General features: G+C 35.0%; 1 protein-coding gene across 1 annotated transcript; it reads right to left on the reverse strand.

Moving 5' to 3' along the window:
* Positions 1-1,576: 1,576 nt before the first annotated feature.
* Positions 1,577-6,494, reverse strand: LOC145053861 (transmembrane 9 superfamily member 1). Its single transcript, XM_079001975.1, has 12 exons — positions 6,230-6,494; positions 5,201-5,393; positions 5,003-5,107; positions 4,851-4,868; positions 4,652-4,746; positions 4,388-4,540; positions 4,185-4,319; positions 3,949-4,115; positions 3,006-3,100; positions 2,416-2,789; positions 2,064-2,337; positions 1,577-1,984 (listed from the first exon to the last, which is right to left on the reverse strand). Exons 1-12 carry the CDS (start codon positions 6,338-6,340, stop codon positions 1,917-1,919), a joined length of 1,788 nt encoding a protein of 595 aa, XP_078858101.1. The 5' UTR covers positions 6,341-6,494; the 3' UTR covers positions 1,577-1,916.
* Between the last annotated feature and the right edge of the window lie 13,095 nt (positions 6,495-19,589).

A 19,589-nucleotide genomic window follows, 5' to 3' on the forward strand; every position in this document is an offset into this window, starting at 1 on the left:
ATATATATATATATATATATATATTTTAAGGGGGTAAACAACAATTTCCATAAACTATTTTAATTAGATAAATTGGCTTAAGGGTAGATTCCGTTTATATGCTTAAACCCCAGTGGTCAATTGTGTCAAAAACATAATATCTTCATCTGCTTGATAACAACCATCGCAGTTGCGTATCCATGGCTTTTTTTGTTCAATTTAACTTGATAACAACCATCTCAGTTGCGTATCCATGGCTTTTTTGCTCAATTTAAACATACAAGTGCTCGAATCTTTGAAAGTCTCTTAACCATTACCCTTAGTAACCTTCCCTTAGACCATTTGAATCACTTCTCCCTCCATCTTAGCTACCAAACCCGAGAGAAAAAGACTGAAAAATAAGTGAGGTTCGCTAGGGTTTTAGCGGCAAAGAAGACACTTCAAGCTCAACATAAACGAAATATACTACTTAAAATTTTTTTAAGGGTATCCTAGGATACCCGAGGCTCCAATGTGGATCCGCCTATGTCACCTACCATTTTTTTAGTCTAACAGTATCATAAGTTATTTCTTTTATTGAGGTTGAATGTTCAAATTTCATCATAAACATAAGTGCAATTAAAGAGTTGTTCATGAGTAGATTAAGTTTAACGTGAAAAAATCTCTAAAAAATTGTTGGAACATCAACTTGGTTATTGATTGAAGTAGATCGTATTAGTTGGCATTCATATCATTTAGCTAATTTGTTTTTTTTTTAAATCTCTTAAAATCATTTTTTATTGTGCGATAAAGCACACGCGCAACATTTACTTTCTCGCAGCAGTTTGTTTTTTTGGAAGACTTTAGACTACAAAATTTATGCGTGTGTTCTATGCAACATAGAACTTGACTTGCATTTTCAAACCTCTTAAGCTATCATTTTTTACAAGTGGTTTTTTTTAGAAATTTGGTAAAACTTATTTTTTTTTAAACTCCGATTTTTTTTTTAACTTTGGTTTTTTTTTTTAAACTTTGATTTACGAATTAGATATAATTTTTTTATAGTTTCCATAATTTTTATAACTTGATTTTTTTTTTTTTTAAATTTTGATTTTTTAAATTTTTTTACTGTTTTTGTTAATAATATTTTTAATTTCCGTTGTATCTTTTTTAACATGTGTAGTTCTTTTACAAACTTTATAGACATTATTTACAATATTTTCTTAATTTCTTTTACTAATTTCTTTTTTTATGTTTTTTAAAATTAGTTTTTATAGAATAAAATTGATAGCTTCTTTCATATTTTTTAGAATTTTTATATTTTGTTTTTTTACATGTTTTTTTTAGTATTCTTTCAACGTTTTAAGGCTAAAATTATTAAAATTTCAAGGTTAACTATTTTTAGTTTATATTATTTAAATTTTAATTTACTACAGCATTTTATAAATATTAGAAATCATACTTCTTATTATATAGTGCAACCCGTTTGCTCCGCCTCTTTTATTGCAGAAGGTTGCAGACCGCAGACTTCATGAATTTTTGCTTCGAAAAAACAAACAGCACCTTAGTCTCACACACTTGAGATAAACATAAAAATATCCCTAAAACAAGGAAGATGTGATGCTTAAAAAAAATTAAAAAGAGTTAAAAGCGTTTATTTTTTGAAATCGCCTATCAATAAGAAGAATACACTAGAACATGTATATAACAACTTGTTCAACAATCTTCGACTCAACCATGGTACCCCCACACCGTCCCCCTTTTCTCTTGATAATAAGAAAACAATACCTTTCCATTGCATTGCATTTTTCTACATTCCTTTCCTTCCCATGACACTAATTCTCCTCAAAGCATAGCTTACATATTTATATATAATAAACCCCCATTTAGACCCTTGATTTGGTATCCACATATTAAACTACAAAACCGGGGAATCTTTCCTTCCATCAAACAATCAATCAATCGCACTTGATATTTCGGTAGATCCGTCTCACAAACAGATTGGACCCCAAATACCCAACGGCTCCTGCAAATATCATCAACCAAGATTCAACAACACTTGATAAATACATTTAAGTCGTAAGTTTTAAGTTTTAACCACTCACCACAGAGGATTCCTAAACCGAGACAGAACATGGCTGTGTATCCAAAGTAGAAGCTGGTTTGGAAGAATCCCGACATCTTAGTCTTGACAGAGTAGTAATATATGGAATACAAGTAGACGTAAATAGCCGTAGAGGCTGCTGAAAAGAACGAAGTCCATTGCCAGTGGTAATTCTCCGCATTCAGCAGAAAATACGTTCCCACAATCGTCACACAAACAGTCACAATCACAAGAATGATGAACACAAGCAGCATAAACCCATAAACATAGTACACCTGTCAAAACATATATACTACATTATTATCATCTGCTGATAACAAATACTTTCGTTATATGCATGCATGATTACTTACCTTGTAATTCCAGAAGGATGTGAAGACAAAGTACATTTCGATGAAAATGCTGCCGAAGGGTAGGAGGCCTCCCATTATTGAGACTACTGACGGTGTGAGGTACCATTTTTTGTCGGGGATCGGGCGGGGGATGGTTTTAACGCGACACGGGTTGTTTGGGGCCCCGCTCCAGTTCCTTCCCACAACTGTGCCAAGAAGAGCGAGTGGGAAAGAGATGAAAGCCCAAATGACGAAAACGACCACCATTGTGCCGAATGGGATTGCGGCTAGAGACCCGTAAAATATAGCAATCGTGTTTAAGACGAACCCGATTCCAAAGCATAACAATGGGAAAAGTGATGCAGTTAGGATCATTGATTTTATCCAATTTTTCCCTGCGAGGAAAACAGACAGATCATCCGCAAGTGGAATAATAAAAAGTAAAAACTGGAGGGAAAAATAGTCAATTTCACAAAATATTTGACAGTTGGGCTGTTAAAGTTGACGACCAAGAAACAAAAACTCAAAACAGGGACCAAAAATGAAAACAGAATCTGTTTTGGATCAAAAATTGCAAATGTTAATTACTAAGATTAAATAATGGCACTTACCACCGTGGCGCGAATACATGCCGCCACTGACGTATCCAGAGACAAATGATGTGAGAGCATAGCAAACTATAAATGTTGTCACAATTGCTCCTCTCCTAATAACAAAAAACAAAATTTACATCAGAATTTTCATTATCACCTCAACTTATCAGGATTAAGGCAAGCAACTCTTTATTTTCTGAAAGAGAAAAATGCAAGTAATACCATTCTACTTTCATTTATCTGTGTATTATAACATTCTACTTCTGTTTGTTTCTATTACAGCATTGCACTTCTATTTTTATTTTTTTCTTATTAAGGCCTTGTACTTTGGCTTTGAGATAGCTATCCAGTTATAGCATTGTAGTTCCTTTTCTTTTTTCTTGTTATGACTAACATTATTAGGCTTTGAAAGATCTAAATGGTTATAGAAGTGAAAATTATTTTGAATTTAAATGGTATTTGCTAATCGGCTAGTTTTTTTAACACAATAGAAATGAAAGTGCTTGCAACTTTTTTTGTATTAAGCATTATACTTCAGAAAATCTAAACAATTATAGCCTTTTACTTTAAATTTTTTTCATATTAGGACATTATTTGAGAAATCTATCCATTTATATAAGTGAAAAATGGTTATGTATTTGAATGACATGCTATAATTGTATAGAAGTTCATAGTACAATGTCATAATAGACGGAAATGAAAGCTTGTTGCTATTTCTTGCATTTAACACTTTCTGAAATCAATGTATTCAAGTGTGGAAATCTGATGACAAGCTTTGTAAAGCTATGTTCAACAGTGATGATGAAGAGGGCATTCATGTCTTTTGCATAGACGAGAAATCAGGAGTGTTTCAAAAGGGACAAAATTTTCAATTTTTGTCCCATTAACATCAATCCCAGTTCAAAGCCAAGCACATTATAACCAGTTATGTCATATCATGTGATGCATAAGCATAACGTACCCAATATATAATGTTGCAACAATTGCAAACAAGATAACAAGAAGAATCAATAGTGCCAATTGAGCACCAGTTCCAACAACTGCTGACAACAAAACCAAATTGCGAGGTGGCCTGAAAACATCTCCATGCACAAGCTTCCAACCGGATTCCTCACTTACATCTCTTTCCTGAAAACCAAACACTTCAATAGCCCATTGCAATAACTTACAAAATTCATTAACTCATTGCCACATTACCAGACTCTCCAGATCATCATCTTCCCGAGCATACTTTGCATAGTCATTTCTAAGAGTCCGCATCAGAATCATTGAAACCAATCCAGTCAAGAAGATAACCATCATGAATGAATTGAATATGGAAAACCAATGAATCTGCAGTGACGCAAAAAGACAGTTATACCCCTGTGAGTGGAACTTAAAACATGAGTTATAGTGTTCACCTGATGCTCAAAAAAGTGGTAATCCAGGTAAACATCAAATCGGCGTGCAAATGTGATGTTAGTTTCTGTCCATTTGACTGAGTAAGTCATGTCTAGAGTTTTCCCAACTTCCAAGGGTTTTGGGTTCTCTTGAGTGAGATTGACATGAATGATCTGCAATAACAAGAAACCATGATGAAAAAACATTGAAACAGTGTTATTATAAGAGCCTTTTATAGTGTAAAAGTTCATATATGATAAAAAAAAAAAAAAAAAATTGGAGACCTGATCTTTGTTGTACTGTAGGGTGATATTCTTATGTGTGAAAATCATATGCTTGTTATCGCTGTTCCTATCAGAATGTAGCTCACCAACAAATCCTACAGGGAAAAAATAGTTCCACAATAACAACAAAAAAAAATGGAATTAATATACGAATTATAAAATAAAGTGAAGATACAAAAAGGGTTTGGTAGATGCATACCCCATAATGGAAGATCATCTGAATTTGTGTTCCAATGCAGCAGAGACCAAAGAAATTGAAATCACAAGGAGAATGAAGGAGAAATAAGAATGTGAGGGAAGAAAAGTGTGATTCAAGTTACAAAAGAAAGAAGAAAAGACTAGAAGGTGTACCCATGAAAAACTCAAACCAATAGTTATTGTCAATAGCTTCCTTAAAGTGCTTAACATTTGCTTCATCGAGTTTAAGATCACAAATTATAGTCTTCTCCACATTCTCTGCCAAATGCCAAATCATATATCATATATGTCATGTGCCATTTGATTTCAGAAAGCTATAATTTACTAGAAACAGTGACAACAATAACATACTTTGGAACTTGATTTCAAATTGGCTGTCAATAAGCTCATTTCCACCCAATACTTCACCCAAACCACCCCACTTATGCCCAGGATTACCAGGGCGACGACAAAATGGAAGGCTGTAATAGTTGTATGTTTCTTGTGGATTATTGTAAGGCCCGACTTTATTCACCCAAAGGGTAATTGGTTCATCTGGTTGATACTGTAAAAGAAAAGAGTAAGAATGTCAAAAACAGCCAAGTAGAAGAATGTGTTGTATAAATACATTGAATATGGCCCCAAAGGATCTATCATGATTCATATGCAACAATAAAGAAGTCCCCTCAAGACTAGTTCTAATTAAAAGGAAAACATAAAGAACCATATTAGCAATTTAGCCTAACCAATAACTCCTCTCACGCCAATGCATGAACCCTTAGAAGAAAAACCATTACAGAGTCATTAGTTCACATGATCAACCTTTGAGTAACAACCACGCATACAGCCATACAGCCAATCTCCAATAATCATTCTGTCCTTTCCAACCAAAGCGTATAAATGTTATGTAATTATGTTCAATTAATTTTTCCTGAACGTCAATCCATCTGTTACCCCACTAGTATTGTAACAAACTTCTTAGAACGCATATACGAATTTTTAGCGTATAGACCTCTCGCACTCTCATCTAGAGTCTAGAGAAGTGGCAGTTCTAGACGCTAGACGCTGGTATTATCATCAACCTGAAGCTTATGCGTCCAATTACAATTAGTAGTGGATAAAGACTCCCTATGTCCCGCAGCTACATACTAGATGCATGTGGCTGAATCGTATTAAAATGTCAGAAAGATAAACGCGTAACAGAAAAACTAATATCGATCTAAACCCTAACAAAATACAATCCTCAATTCGTGAGCTATATTGCTTTCATCAAACAAATCAAATACCCGTACAAAGATCTAATGGGAAATTGCAAAATACTGGCATTCAAAATCAATGATCTACCAGATTGAATACTCACTGTCAACAAAAATAAAAGTTAGGGTTGCGGCGTTACTTAACCTTGTGATCATACTCGGAAGCGAGCACCGGTGAAGAGATAAAGAGAAATGAAGAGATGAGAAGGGCAGCGGCGAGATAAGAGGAGGGGGAGGATCGGACGGCGGGCCACATCGTGATCGCCGGCGAAAGGATTTGGATCTAACGGCGATTGCTGAGAAAAAAAAGGGGAAATTTTAAGGCAAATGACTTTGTTTGTTTGTATGTTGGATCTCGGCGAGAGGGTCACTTTTTTCTCAATGGTTTTAGACTTTGCGAACCAAATCAGTCAACAATTGATACGATAAATACTTGTTAAAAAGTCATGTTTGGTACCTTCCTTCTTAAGTTTTGCTGTATTGTTTATGCTTAAATTTAATTAAGATATAGCATTTTAAAATCAATATTTAGAAGATCAGGTTAAAAAATTATAAATTTTTTTGACAATATGAGGCTAAGGCCCGTGGATGTGGTGTCATTTTGACATACTCCACATACGCACGTATAACATTTAATTATCTAAATATTTCATATTTATGTGTAAGATGAAAGTAACTGTGCATTCACTTGACTTGGGTGAGTGACTAGTGATTTCGGCAGACCTTCGCCTTGGTACTTAATTTTTTCCTCAGACGTGACCTAGGTACGACTATCACTAAGTCTTAGTATTATATTCTTGGTGACTAATTATAGTCTATATTTCTAACTGATCTCAATGTTTGTATCAAGATTTATCAGGTAAGGAACAACCAGGTAGGAGCATATCGGAGGTAGGGTCCATTTGGTATACAAAGTATATTGTTTGGAAACTCCATTGTAAACACCTCTCTAAATATAGCCTAGACATTATCTCCGTAAGTAAATTAATTAGTATAATGACTTGGAATCACTGATAAATCTTATTTATAGGTTCATAATAATGACTTATGACTATAAATATAAGTTACACTGAAAAAAAAATGTAGCTTAACTTACAGAGCTTTTAGCGAAAACCCGGAAAAATGCACGGACAGAATCCCGAAACCAAAAGCTCTACTTTCTGTGCACCTTTACCCCTCAAAACCTTACTAAATACCCCTAGGTACCTAAAAAATCGAACTCATGAAGAACTAGTATTCCATAGAGAATAGGATTGAGTTTTGATGTGGAAAGAATGAAAACAAATGAGGTATATATACTGCAGGAAAGGTGTGCCACGCATGGCCCATAGACACGATGCGCCTCAACGCCTTTTTGGCTCCTTTGAGCTTTCGCCACATGTTGCATCCAGAATCGTCCACCCTCCTTCTTATAGAACGTGACATGTATCACATGATGAGTTTTGAGCATAACTACATTCCTATGTGATCATACAAACTCCAAAGCAATAACCCTATAAACTAGCACGCAATTTTCAAAATCATGTATAAAACTAGGGTTTGATCATTACCACACTTGTTATGTTGTAATAACAAGTATAATCCTTCCTTGATATTAACTTTGAAAGCCTGGTGTCCCAAGTGTTACACCTCTAATGGAGTCACAAACACTCAACACAACAAGGATGACGATGAGAGACAAGAAATCGGCCAGGGTTTCTATCTGGAATGCATCAGCCGATTTTCACATGTATTGGGGGGTTTATATAGTTGTGTGGGTTGCTAGGGTTTATGGAGGAAACCCTAATTCCTGCTTAAGGCTTAAGCAGCCCGTAGACTCCTTCATAACAAGCCTTGGATGAAATCTATAGGGCCTCCCCATAGGATTTCGTCCATTTCTAATTAAGGAGTTCATCAGCCTAGTTTTGCAACTATTAATGATTTGCAAAACAATCCCTCCATTATTAATCAGTTCCTTTAATCCCAAAATTAATATCAAATTAATTTCTGATTAATTACTAATTAATAATATGATTTCCAAATAATATATTAATCTTATAATTATTAATAAAATTATTATGAGTATCGATTTATTATTCATATAACAAATCCTACTCTCTCTCTCCCTCTTTACTTGTCATCTTATCAAGTTACATGAGTGAAAGCAACACAAAATGACCATGTTCATAAGCAAAGCAAGTACATATAAATATAATTATGGGCTTAAACACCTAATTCAACATCACACTCTTATGGGGCCACGTTTCACGTATGTATGTTGCCACGTCGCTTGTCTTTTGGAGGAGTAAGAGGCCGACCTTGCCACGTGGTGCACTCCGGTGTTGCCATGTCATAAGCGCATGCGTTTACTCACAAATCTTCGAATGACCATAACTTTTGCATACAAGCTCAATTTTTTTACGCTCTTAATATCCATGGAATCCTCTCAACGAGCTCTACAACTTTCATTAAGGTCTCAAGATCGAATTCTTGCCCTAACAAAAAATCATATTTAAACCGGTTTAGACTGTTAAAGTTCGTGTAAAAATCACAACTTCTTCATATGAAATCCGTTATCAACTGTCTTTTTATGATGGGTTCATATTCAAGAGATCTTCAATTATCGTTTAGATTGTTTCAACTAACAATCAACCGATTATAATTTCGCTTTCTGTGCTCGCACTACTACGTTGAAACTTCGAAAAATCATAACTTCCTCTCACGAAGTCAGATTTAGACGTTCTTTATATGCACACTCTTGGTTTAACGACTACTACAACTCTCTTTTAAATTACTTAGGCTAAAAAGAAATTTATCAAAAATTCACTTCTACGATACGTAGAGTTGTGCCGGTTTAATCGTGAAACTTCGAAGAAGCATAATTTCTTCATATAAAGTCAGATTTTCAACATTCTTTATCATATATTATAACTTTGGTTAAAGTTGTTTATCCTAAATAACCTTCTATCAAAAAGTCATTTTAACGCTTAATATATGTTAATCGACTATCCCGAATCTACGAGTGTTACATGTTCCATATAACAATGATGATAATGATAATATATTCAACAATGTTGTTGATGTTGGTACATGTTAGCATGAAGGTGTAGTGATGGATAACGAAATTGAGGAGCCAATAAATTATTCATATAGGTGTATCATACATGGAAAAAAAAAATTAAAAATGAATTGTCGTTGAAGTAATCAAGTACACACGAAGTCCATTCTTTAGTGTGTCTGATATATCGACCTGTTCTGACCTGATATATTCAGCTAGTCCATCGCACAATCAAACCTTATAGATACAATAAAGAACCTACGAACTAACAGAGACTAAGACACTCTTTTAATAACACTATGATTGAAAAGTGTAAATGAGGCATTCCATTACAAAACTTCGGATCTACAAAAGAAAGGTTTCATGGAGCATGTTTTGAAGAAAATTATTCTTGGTATATTTCAGATGTTAAACTGGAAAATTTTGTAACATGTTCCATATTCGAAAACTTATGAACCGACACATTTGTTCTTCAACACAATTGAACCCAAACCACTTCTTAGCAAGCAAAAAAGTGTTAGGGCATTTAGTTGTAGGGTGTTGGCAAATGATCATTGTAAAGTCTAACTTGGAACCAACATCCAACGAGATCTCACTTTGAGGTATAACATCCATGTTTCCTACAAACATACATGGCATGCCAAGCAACACACACTTAATATTTTGGGGGACTCTCAAGAGGACTCATTTTATAGACTCCCAACAGCCTTGATAACTATAATCCTTGATCAGTGAAAAACATTTTAATGAATGATGACAACTGATTTGAGTTCTCATTTATCTTGATTGGTTGCATGTTAATATTTTCTTTGTTATTAAATTTAATGTTTATATAGCTATCATTCTGTAACATCCCAAAAATACGAAGTTAAAATTTTCTTAAGTCGGTCCTAAACAACAATTCATTCAATCCAAAAACCCAATAAAAGTATGAAAACGTGTCATATAGTTATCAGAGTACAAAACAAATCACAGAGTGCGGAACACTGGTGGATGCGATGTTATCACGTCGAACTCTTCCATTTGGAACCGGAAGTACTTGAAATAATAAACATGAAACCATACGCACAAATCTTAGCGAGATCCCTAAAATACCTCATACCATATCTACACATCAGCTCAAAGCTGTAATGGGTCTATTTCAAATCAATCGGTATTTTTAAACCGAACGAGTTTGTTTCATCCCCAAGTCTATTTCAACTAAATATGTGTTTTATGTGACAACCCATAGAATACGTCACCAACCGTCGTTAATATTTAACGATATGACATAAAAATGTAATAGGGACATCCTTTTAATTATGCGATATATTTTAATATATTCGAACTTTCTGTCCCTAATTATGTCAACCATTAGGCTCAAAAATAAGTACGCAAAAAGTCACGTCATTGTGAGAGCAAGTTAACATGTTTAGACTTTATAGGTTACCACGATTTTAAAAATACGGATTTCGTAAGAATCTGGCACAGTACCGTACTTAAAAAGTTACAACGACGAAAACTATAAGGAGATCGGTAGACTTTTTGAAAAAGTCACCAACTAGGCAATCATAGTAATACTTAAAGCAGGAAGTATGAGGCAATGAATGCCTAAAATGGACGTCATATGAGAGAGTTGTGATTTTTATAAAATCATAACGGTAATAAAAACACATCGAAAAACAAAAGTCAAAACTAGACAAAACGACCAACAGGAAAGTTGTAGAGAATGACGAGACCTACACAAAGAGTCGTTGAGAACGGAATTTGTATACAAGAGTTGTGGGATTTCAAAGTTGAATTTTTACCGTCGCGCATGCTCGCACGCAGTGCATTGTGCGCACTAACACCCGATACGTCGAGATACAGAAAATTGCAGCCCTTGGAGGTCCCATTATGGAAATGGGAGCAGATCACCATGGATTTCATCATGAAGTTACTGAAAATGACAAAGGGTTTTGATGTCGTATGGGTGATCATGGACCATTTGACGAAGAGTGCTCACTTTCTGCCCATTCGTGAGAGCTCTTTTGTTGAGAAGCCGACAAAGATTTATGTTCGAGATGTGGTTGCTCGCCATGGTGTGCCTTCTTCGATTGTGTCAGATCGGGATGTTCGTTTCACTTCCAGATTTTGGAGGAAATTCCATGAAGAATTAATACAGTTTATCATCCTCAGACAGACATGCAAAATGATCGACCCATCATGACGCTCGAGGATATGATTAGGGCATGTATCATAGACTTTGGTGGGGGCTAGGACTCCTACCTACCTCTGGCTGAGTTCTCTTATAACAATAACTATCATGCCAATATCGATATGACTCCCTTCGAGCTTCTATATGGGAGAAAGTTTCGGACCCTAATATTTTGGAGAGAGGTTGGTCAGCGGGTCATGTGGAGCACGGAGATTGTGCTCAAGACGACATAACTTATACAGCAGGTTAGACAAAGATTACAGACATACTGGATTCGCCACTAGAGTTACAACGACCTACATCGATCGAAGTTAGAATTTTAGGTCGTAGACATGGAACTCCTAAAAGTATCGCCTTGGAAAGGTGTTATTCGTTTCAAGAAGCGAGGCAAGCTGGCCCCTAGGTTTACTGGTCCATTCCGGGTGATAGCTAGGGTAGGCAAGGTGGGTGTAACACTGGATTCCTGGTACGATTCCTGATTATGTATTTTTCTCATTTTGCCTTGGACTCGGCGAGTTGGAGGCCCGACTCGCCGAGTAGGAGCGAATTTGGCACGGGATTTAAGTGAGGGACTCAGCGATTTGGGTCCCAAACTCGGCGAGTCCATGTTGGATGAGTAAACCCTAACCCGAGTGTTTGCACCCTATTTAAACACTCTAACTCGGCCTCCATTGTCCCTAGCACTTTTAGAGAGCTGTAGAGCGAAACCCTAACCCCCATATTGTTCTTGTGAGTGATTTTTGGCTTTGTGAAGGAAGTTTGGAGCTTAGAAGAAGAAGGATGAGGTTGAAGAGTGCAAGGAGGGGAAGTAGATCCGAAATCTACACTGTGAGGAGCTTCCATTCAGGTAGAAAAGTTCCTACCTTGATCACTAGTTCATTAGATCCCCTTTTTGTCCCTAATTGGTGGTTTTCAAGCCCTAAAACCTCAAACTCCATGTGTTATGCTCTATGTTCTGAAAGGACTTTAGATATGGACCTTATGGACATCTTAGAAGTGTAAAGTCTCTGTGGTTGAAGTGATTGAGGTCCCTATTGAGTGCATGACCTCATAAAGAGCTTGGAATTTCCTTTTGGAGCTCATGGGGCCATGCATGCACGTAAAGTTTACAACTTTACGTGATAAGCATGCCCTAGGAGCTTAGTGTTGGATTAGTGTCTAAGTCCATAACTATTTTGGTATGTACTTGACCCGATGGTGCATGATCCTTTTGGGTTGCCTTCACCAAAGCAACTTGATAGGATGAATTATGGAGAGAAAGGATTAAATATGATTTATTAATATATTATGGGAATAATATATTAAAGGAGAAATCATATTGTTTAATTAATATTAGTCAATAATTAATTGATAATTAGTTTTGTGACTAAAAGAGATTAATTAAACTTAAGGGACTGGAATTGTAATTATAAGATAATTGCAATTTGGGCCATGGATTGTCTTATATTATAAGGTGGACGAATTCTATGGGGAAGCCCATATGAAATCGTCCAAGGCCTTGAGGAAAAGGCTCCATGGGTTGCTTAGGGCTTAAGCATCCAATTAGGGTTTCCTTGTTAGATAACCCTAATTGCCTCCTATATATATGGATCCCTTATGACCCAAAAATGTGTATAAGCACTCTTCTAGGGTTAGAACACATTTTGGGCAGCCTCCATCCTCTCTCCTCTTCATCCTCTTGCTTATGGTGTTTGTGAACCATTAGAGGAGTGACACTTGTGACTCTAAGCCTTTCAAAGTCAATACAAGGAGATTTGGGATTGTTATTACCACATAACAATCAAGGTAACATCTTAAACCTATTCTTATGTTAATATGATTACTTGAATGCTAGAATTAGGGTTTATAGTCTTGGATAACTTGCACATACAATAGAGAAACCTAGATCCAAGCATTAGGGTTTATATGAGCACATAGGATGTTCTTAGGACTAAAACCCATCAGTGGTATCAGAGACTAGACTGGTTTCTATTGTATTGATGCTTGATATGTTTGAAAATTTTGATTTTTTGGTTTCTGGAGGCTGGACTCGCCGAGTCCATGCAGACTCGACGAGTCCAAGCTTAACTCAACGAGTCAACTCGTCAGATGGAGCATATCTCAGGATTTCTTGTTGTTTTTGCTTTGGGATGGTTACCTTATCATATTAGATCAATATAAATCCGATTTTTTGATGTATTTGACTATATTCTTGATCTAATTGAAGATATTTATCAATTAATAAGATAATTGTTTCCTTATGTGATAATTGATTAATTATTTTGACTAAATTGATAAATTGTTTTGCAAGAAATCATTAAATAAATCAAATATGGATAATTATGTGATTAATTGTTAATTTAGATTATTTGTTATTTGATCCTTGTTGTTATGAAAAGTTTCATATTTTCCCCTTAGATTTTATAGTTTAAATTTGAACCCAAAAGTTTTGTTGTTTTGAAATTTAAATAGTTGAAACCCTAATGTTTTGAAATAGGTTTAAAAACTTGCCCTCAAGTTTTGGAATTTAAAATTTGAATTAATAGTTTAATTTTGATGTATATTTAAATTCTAAACCCTAATGTTTTGAAATGTTTCAAAACTTGCCCTCAAGTTTTGGAATTTAAAAGTTGATTAAAAGTTTAATTAGGAATGTTAAATTCTAAAACCCTGGTATTGTTTTGAAAAGTTCAAATCACACCCTTATGGTTTTATTAATTAATTAAGGTGTATAATTAAAAGAGGTTTAATAAATCTATAAAAGTTTTGGTTTAAAATTTAATTGAATTAAAGGTATAATTATTAAATTTGACCACCTAGTATTTTAAAAGTGTAAAATATACCCTATACTATATATGACATTAAAAGTCTAACATTATATATATGTATGAGTAAAAGTCAGTCTTACCGTTAGTAGGCCTCATTCACGAAGCTAGTCTATAAGGGGTGTTTAAGGAAATTGCCTATAAAATGACGATTGAATGGGTATCCACTCTTACCCACCGTACTCTTGACTAGTGGAGGGTCGTTAGCCGAACGGTTAGGATAGGACGAAACCTTCCATTATAAGTATAATGAATTATTAAAGTAACTAAATGTTTTCATAAAATTCCCAATCTTAGTTACTTAGGCAAAAGTGAATTGATGCAATTCCATGAAATTACACTTTGTGCCCCTGCGAAGACGTTAGTGGAGCGTGTGTGGATTACTGGCACACTAAATGGTTCTAAGAAAAGGTAGCAAAGGGTGACTCAATGTTTATCATAGTTCGGTGGAGCGTGTGTGGTTTACCGGCACATAGAATAGGTGACTGTAACATGTGGGCGCACCATGCAGTTTGCATGGTTATTCACACCCGCTTTGTGATCCTCGGCATCCCAATCACAAACAAGAGGGGCATATCGAGATTTAAACATGCCATTGAAAAGTTCAATGAATCTCAAAGCATCTAGGAGTTTTCATAGATTTAAAACTTAAATTTCTTTTTCGTTTTTCATGGTGGAAATTAGTGAATCGTCATTCACTTACCTTCAAATGTTCTGCAATTTGGGTTACGACATCCCTCTCCCGAGTTGTAGAATATTGTGTTGGGTCCTAGCCTTAGTATCTCATTTGGGTGATTTACTAAGGACTCAATCTATCAACTAACTTGAATTCGTTTTCTCCCGTTTTGTAGATGTCAAAGTTCGACAACTATGGTCTTCCCAAATCCAGTGGAACAAGCATTCCACATGAAGATGATATTCCACGATTCGATAAGGAACAAGAAATCATGCTTCACTTCCTCCACCTCCTCCAATTGTTCTCCCTAACCCACAAGTTCAAAAGCTTGAAACGTTCAAACTCACTCAAGCCCTTTTGGCAAGTAAACATAAAGAAGGAAAGTCGGTGTGTGCACACGTCCTAGGGATGAAGTCATACATTGATAGGTTAAGAATGTTGGGATCCGTTGTCTGTGAGGAAATGGCTGTTGATTGGGTTCTTCAGTCACTTCCTAACTCATATAGTGAGTTCGTAAGAGAGTACTATATGATGAACTGCGACGTGACCCTTATAGATCTCACCTATATGCTTATTGCTGCTGAATCAGCAATGGTTTGGCGCAATAGAAAAGCAAAGTTGATTGGTGAATCTGCCTTCAAGACCTCTATGGATATAGACAATGGCAACGAAAGACATGCTATGATCGAAAAGTTTGATCATAAGAGAAAGGCAATGTCTGAAGTAGTTCCATGTCATGTTCCAAAAGAGTCAATTTGCTTTTATTGCCAAAAGAAAGGGCATTGGAGACGAAGCTGCACCATTTACCTAAGAGATCTAAGAGATGGGAGAGTCGAAACGTATGGCTCTAATATAGGTAAAATCCATTAACTAACTCTTTTAAGCTTCTATTCTAGATTCTTAATACATAATGTGATAAGATTACAATTGATGAAAAGAAAGGAAGCTTAAGGGAAGAAGTGAGCAAAATCTAACCGTGAAGGAATGGATTTCGATCGCATTTCTCGAATATTAGATTATTGAGCTACTACTTAGAGTTAAAATTAGATTGCTAAGAAAGATGTATTAGCATAGTTTTTCAATGAATTGCATTGTAAGGACAAAATTTTTTCTGCAATAAAATAAATTTTGATTTTATTTTATTTATTTATCCTTGCAATGGCGTGTATGAAAAATTGATGTTAAAATGTTTCTATTATTAACAATAATGGATTTGGTTCTTATTATGTTATTTATGGAAAGCCGAGAATTTACCAAATAGGGAGAGTTTCTCATCGCCCAAGTTTCAATTGGATAGAAACTTGGAATCATGCAACTTGGTTGCACGATGAATGAGAAATTTCATATTTGGAAATTAGACTAATTCATTGACAAAGTGTCAAGTGAATGACTAGGAGATCGAGTACACAAAGTTGTGTGTTGATCAAGTCCACCATAAGAGTAACAAAGATATTCGTCATGATTTACTAAAGGTTTAGTAAATGTGATTATACTTACAAGATTAAGTGCAATTCTAGATTGATTGAAAAAGGTTTAAATCAATAAAAGAACAAATAAGAAGAATCAAGTAGGCAGAAAGATAAAAGTTTCTCCATTCTAAGAAGAAGGGAGAGTAGCTTTTATGCTTTATGATAGGTCTTAATGATTAAGAACCATATCTCAATTGATCCTGTAAGTGAGTCTTAGTACAATTGCATATCTAAGAAGAGGATTCAAGAATTGAAGAAATGGTTAAATCAAGAAGTTAATCATACTTCGTTCCAAAACAAGTCTTAGAGTTAAGACTGTGACATTGAGCGATAAGTGTTAAGAAGGTTTATAGCAGTCATCAAATGTGGAAAGTTGTGATGTATTGGATAAAACAAAGACCAACTAGGACCGATTTATGAAGTGTTTTGATAAAAACTACACTAACTCTTGAATATTTATTTGTCAAGAAATGTTTATTGACAAGAGAATCTTATATGTCAAGGAGTCAGTGGGAGTCTTAATGATCGTGAAAGGTTTCGAGAACAAATCAAAATAAACCTTATCGATCATCACTAGCACACGAGTTGAGGGTTACAACCTATCGTGTTGACATTATTTTGTTTATGTGCCGTTCCACTTGAGTTAATTATGCATATGAGTCCTATGAGTTCTCATTTGAATGCATAAAAGGCAAGGACCTTGATCAATGGAAAGTACATTGATAAGAAAAGGTGAGTTGCTTAACTACTTGGAAGACATGGTGGGCAGCTGTGCTACCATAAGGCAAGAAATCAAGATTAAGAAAGTTCGATCCATATGAGTTTGAATTTGTCGTAAACTTTGGTTTTGAGAAATTCACATGGATAGGAACAAATACACCGTTTAAATCTAAGTGTCATAAGATTTCCTCCTTCATGAAAATGATTGTGAGGAAATGCTTCCACTAAGAAAGATTTTAAGAAGATAGTGATTGTAAAATTGCATTCTCGAATTCAATTATGGTTACGGTATCCCTTTCCATGATTTGAATTGTGAGGTTTGGCAATTAGTCTTAATTGTTTAGACACACATATGAACTATCTAAGGAAAAGGTGTATAAGTTCAAGAAGCCTTGATAAAAGATTATCAAAGCACTAAGTATTAGAAACATGAACTTAAGAAACTCAATAAGCATTGTTTTTCTGAAAGTTAAGCTGTTTCTGAATACATGTCAAAGCTAGTGGGAGCATAAGTGTTATGTTTTATAATAATCATCATGATAGTGGGAGCATAAAAGTTATGATTGTATGATTATTAAGGCAAATATTGGAAGGTTAGCAATTTTAATTATAGAAAACAAGAGTCATACTTTGCAAAGTTGTAAGAGTTGAAAGGTTGTTTTGCTATAATTAAGGAAGAGAATATTATGCTTCATTGCAAATCTAAAGGCTTAGGTTATGGAATGTTAATAAAATTTAGTCAAAGGCACATAGTGTGTTCTTAAAATTTCGATTATGATTACGACATTCCTCTTCACAATTCGAATTTTGAGAACATAGCAAATAAAACATTATGCATCGTGTCCCATACGCTTCGGTATAGGATCGATTGCAAATGCTTTAATTTTTGACCATTCTAAAATTTTCCAAATGTCGAGCACATTTAGAGGGAAAAGGTACTAGAATTGGTTTTGACTATAATAATTAAACAACTATCAAAGGACAATCCAAAGTTTGACGAGGATTGGTCGCTTGTGAGTAGTTGGAAGCATGGTATTGGATGGACCATATCGACATTATTATGAATAGAAAAGATTCTATTAAGAATGAGTTGTCATATGGAAATTATGGAAATGTTTCCATATTGGATGGACCATATCGACATCATTACAAATAGATAAGATTCTATTAAGAATGAGTTGTCATATGGAAAATATGGAAGCGTGTCCATATTGGGAATTGAATATTGAAAAATCTATGACTAGATTAGAAACCTTTATGCAATAGGATGTTCAAAGGAATGTACTTTGAGTGAGAGACATCATATCTAAGGAATTGTCTTGTAACAATCTCCGATAGAAGACTTTGTAATATCATTGGCAATAGTCTTTGTGACTTTGATGCAGTGACATTACGAAAGGATAATTGCATAAAATGTTAGAACCTAACATATTCTATAAGTGGCAAGAATTTGATATTCTTTCACTTATGAAAAAGGATTTGGAGTTGTGAAATGAGTATGATTGGAAATGTGTTCAATGTGATCTATTTCACAAAGTAAGAACCATAGGTAAACATTGTGTGCATGCTAGGAGCATGGGACAAGTGTTGTAATTCAAGTAAGAAGTTGATTAACCGAAACGAAAAATAATGAGTAATCGATATGGTGATAAATAAAAGGTGTTTTATTTATGCTCAAAGGGTTGAGGCCATATAGGATTAGTATTATTCTTGTGTTTCACTTTGCATGTTTTGACTTCCTGAATAATTTAATTGGTTAAGAACAGTCAAATTATTCGAACGGGCCACAGTCGTTCATATGTTGGAAGTAGATATGAATGAAGACTGTCGTGAATTGGTGTGTGGATTGTCTAAAAGAGTATTAGACATAAGCAAATGTTTGTTGCAATGTTCATGAGTGCTTATGAATATGAATTTGAGCATTGGATCAAACCCACGCTCACTTGGATCGCTCCATGAATTGTATCACGAGTGATTGGTGAGACGATAACATCTTATATTCTTGAAACCGAGATGTGTGAGTTGTATCTTGCAAATCGGTTGCACATTGATAATATGTAAATGCACTAGTAACTTGGTGTTATAAAACATATTGTTATGTGTGATTCGGTGAGTAAGTGCAAGCAAGCATTGTATCAAAGTTTATCCGTTCCTTTTATCCAAGGTAGGATAAAAGCGATATCTTTGGGCCCCTCGATGATTTAGTGATGACAAACGTAAATGCTCGACCGGGCTAGGGCTAATTTGATTTGTTCAATTAGTCAGTCATCATAAATCAGAAGTCGAGATATAGTACAAAGAGAGTGATTTGAAATCATATCTCATATGATATCTAGAATGGAGGAATATATGATCCCTTATCTTAAGGACACGCGTATCTGATTGGATCAGAGTTGACAGCGGCTTTGGAAAGCTACGATTGCATATCAGGATCTGAAGTCATACGCAGAATAGTTATTAGACTTATCCAAGTGGGAGACTGTTGGATTAGTGTCTAAGTCCATAACTATTTTGGTATGTACTTGACCCGATGGTGCATGGTCCTTTTGGGTTGCCTTCACCAAAGCAACTTGATAGGATGAATTATGGAGAGAAAGGATTAAATATGATTTATTAATATATT

Source organism: Lactuca serriola, chromosome 5, assembly GCF_051521515.1.
Source record: "Lactuca serriola cultivar US96UC23 chromosome 5, Lser_US96UC23_V15, whole genome shotgun sequence".
NCBI classification, from domain to species: Eukaryota; Viridiplantae; Streptophyta; class Magnoliopsida; order Asterales; family Asteraceae; genus Lactuca; species Lactuca serriola.

Bases quoted from the DNA above. Each gene is read 5' to 3' on its own strand.
- LOC145053861 (XM_079001975.1), bottom strand. From the start codon at position 6,340: ATGTGGCCCGCCGTCCGATCCTCCCCCTCCTCTTATCTCGCCGCTGCC. The intron at 4,116-4,184 runs GTAATGTGGCAA...TTTGGTTTTCAG, and splicing joins ATGATGATCTGGAGAGTCTG to GAAAGAGATGTAAGTGAGGA. The intron at 2,790-3,005 runs GTAAGTGCCATT...TTTTCCTCGCAG, and splicing joins CATGTATTCGCGCCACGGTG to GGAAAAATTGGATAAAATCA.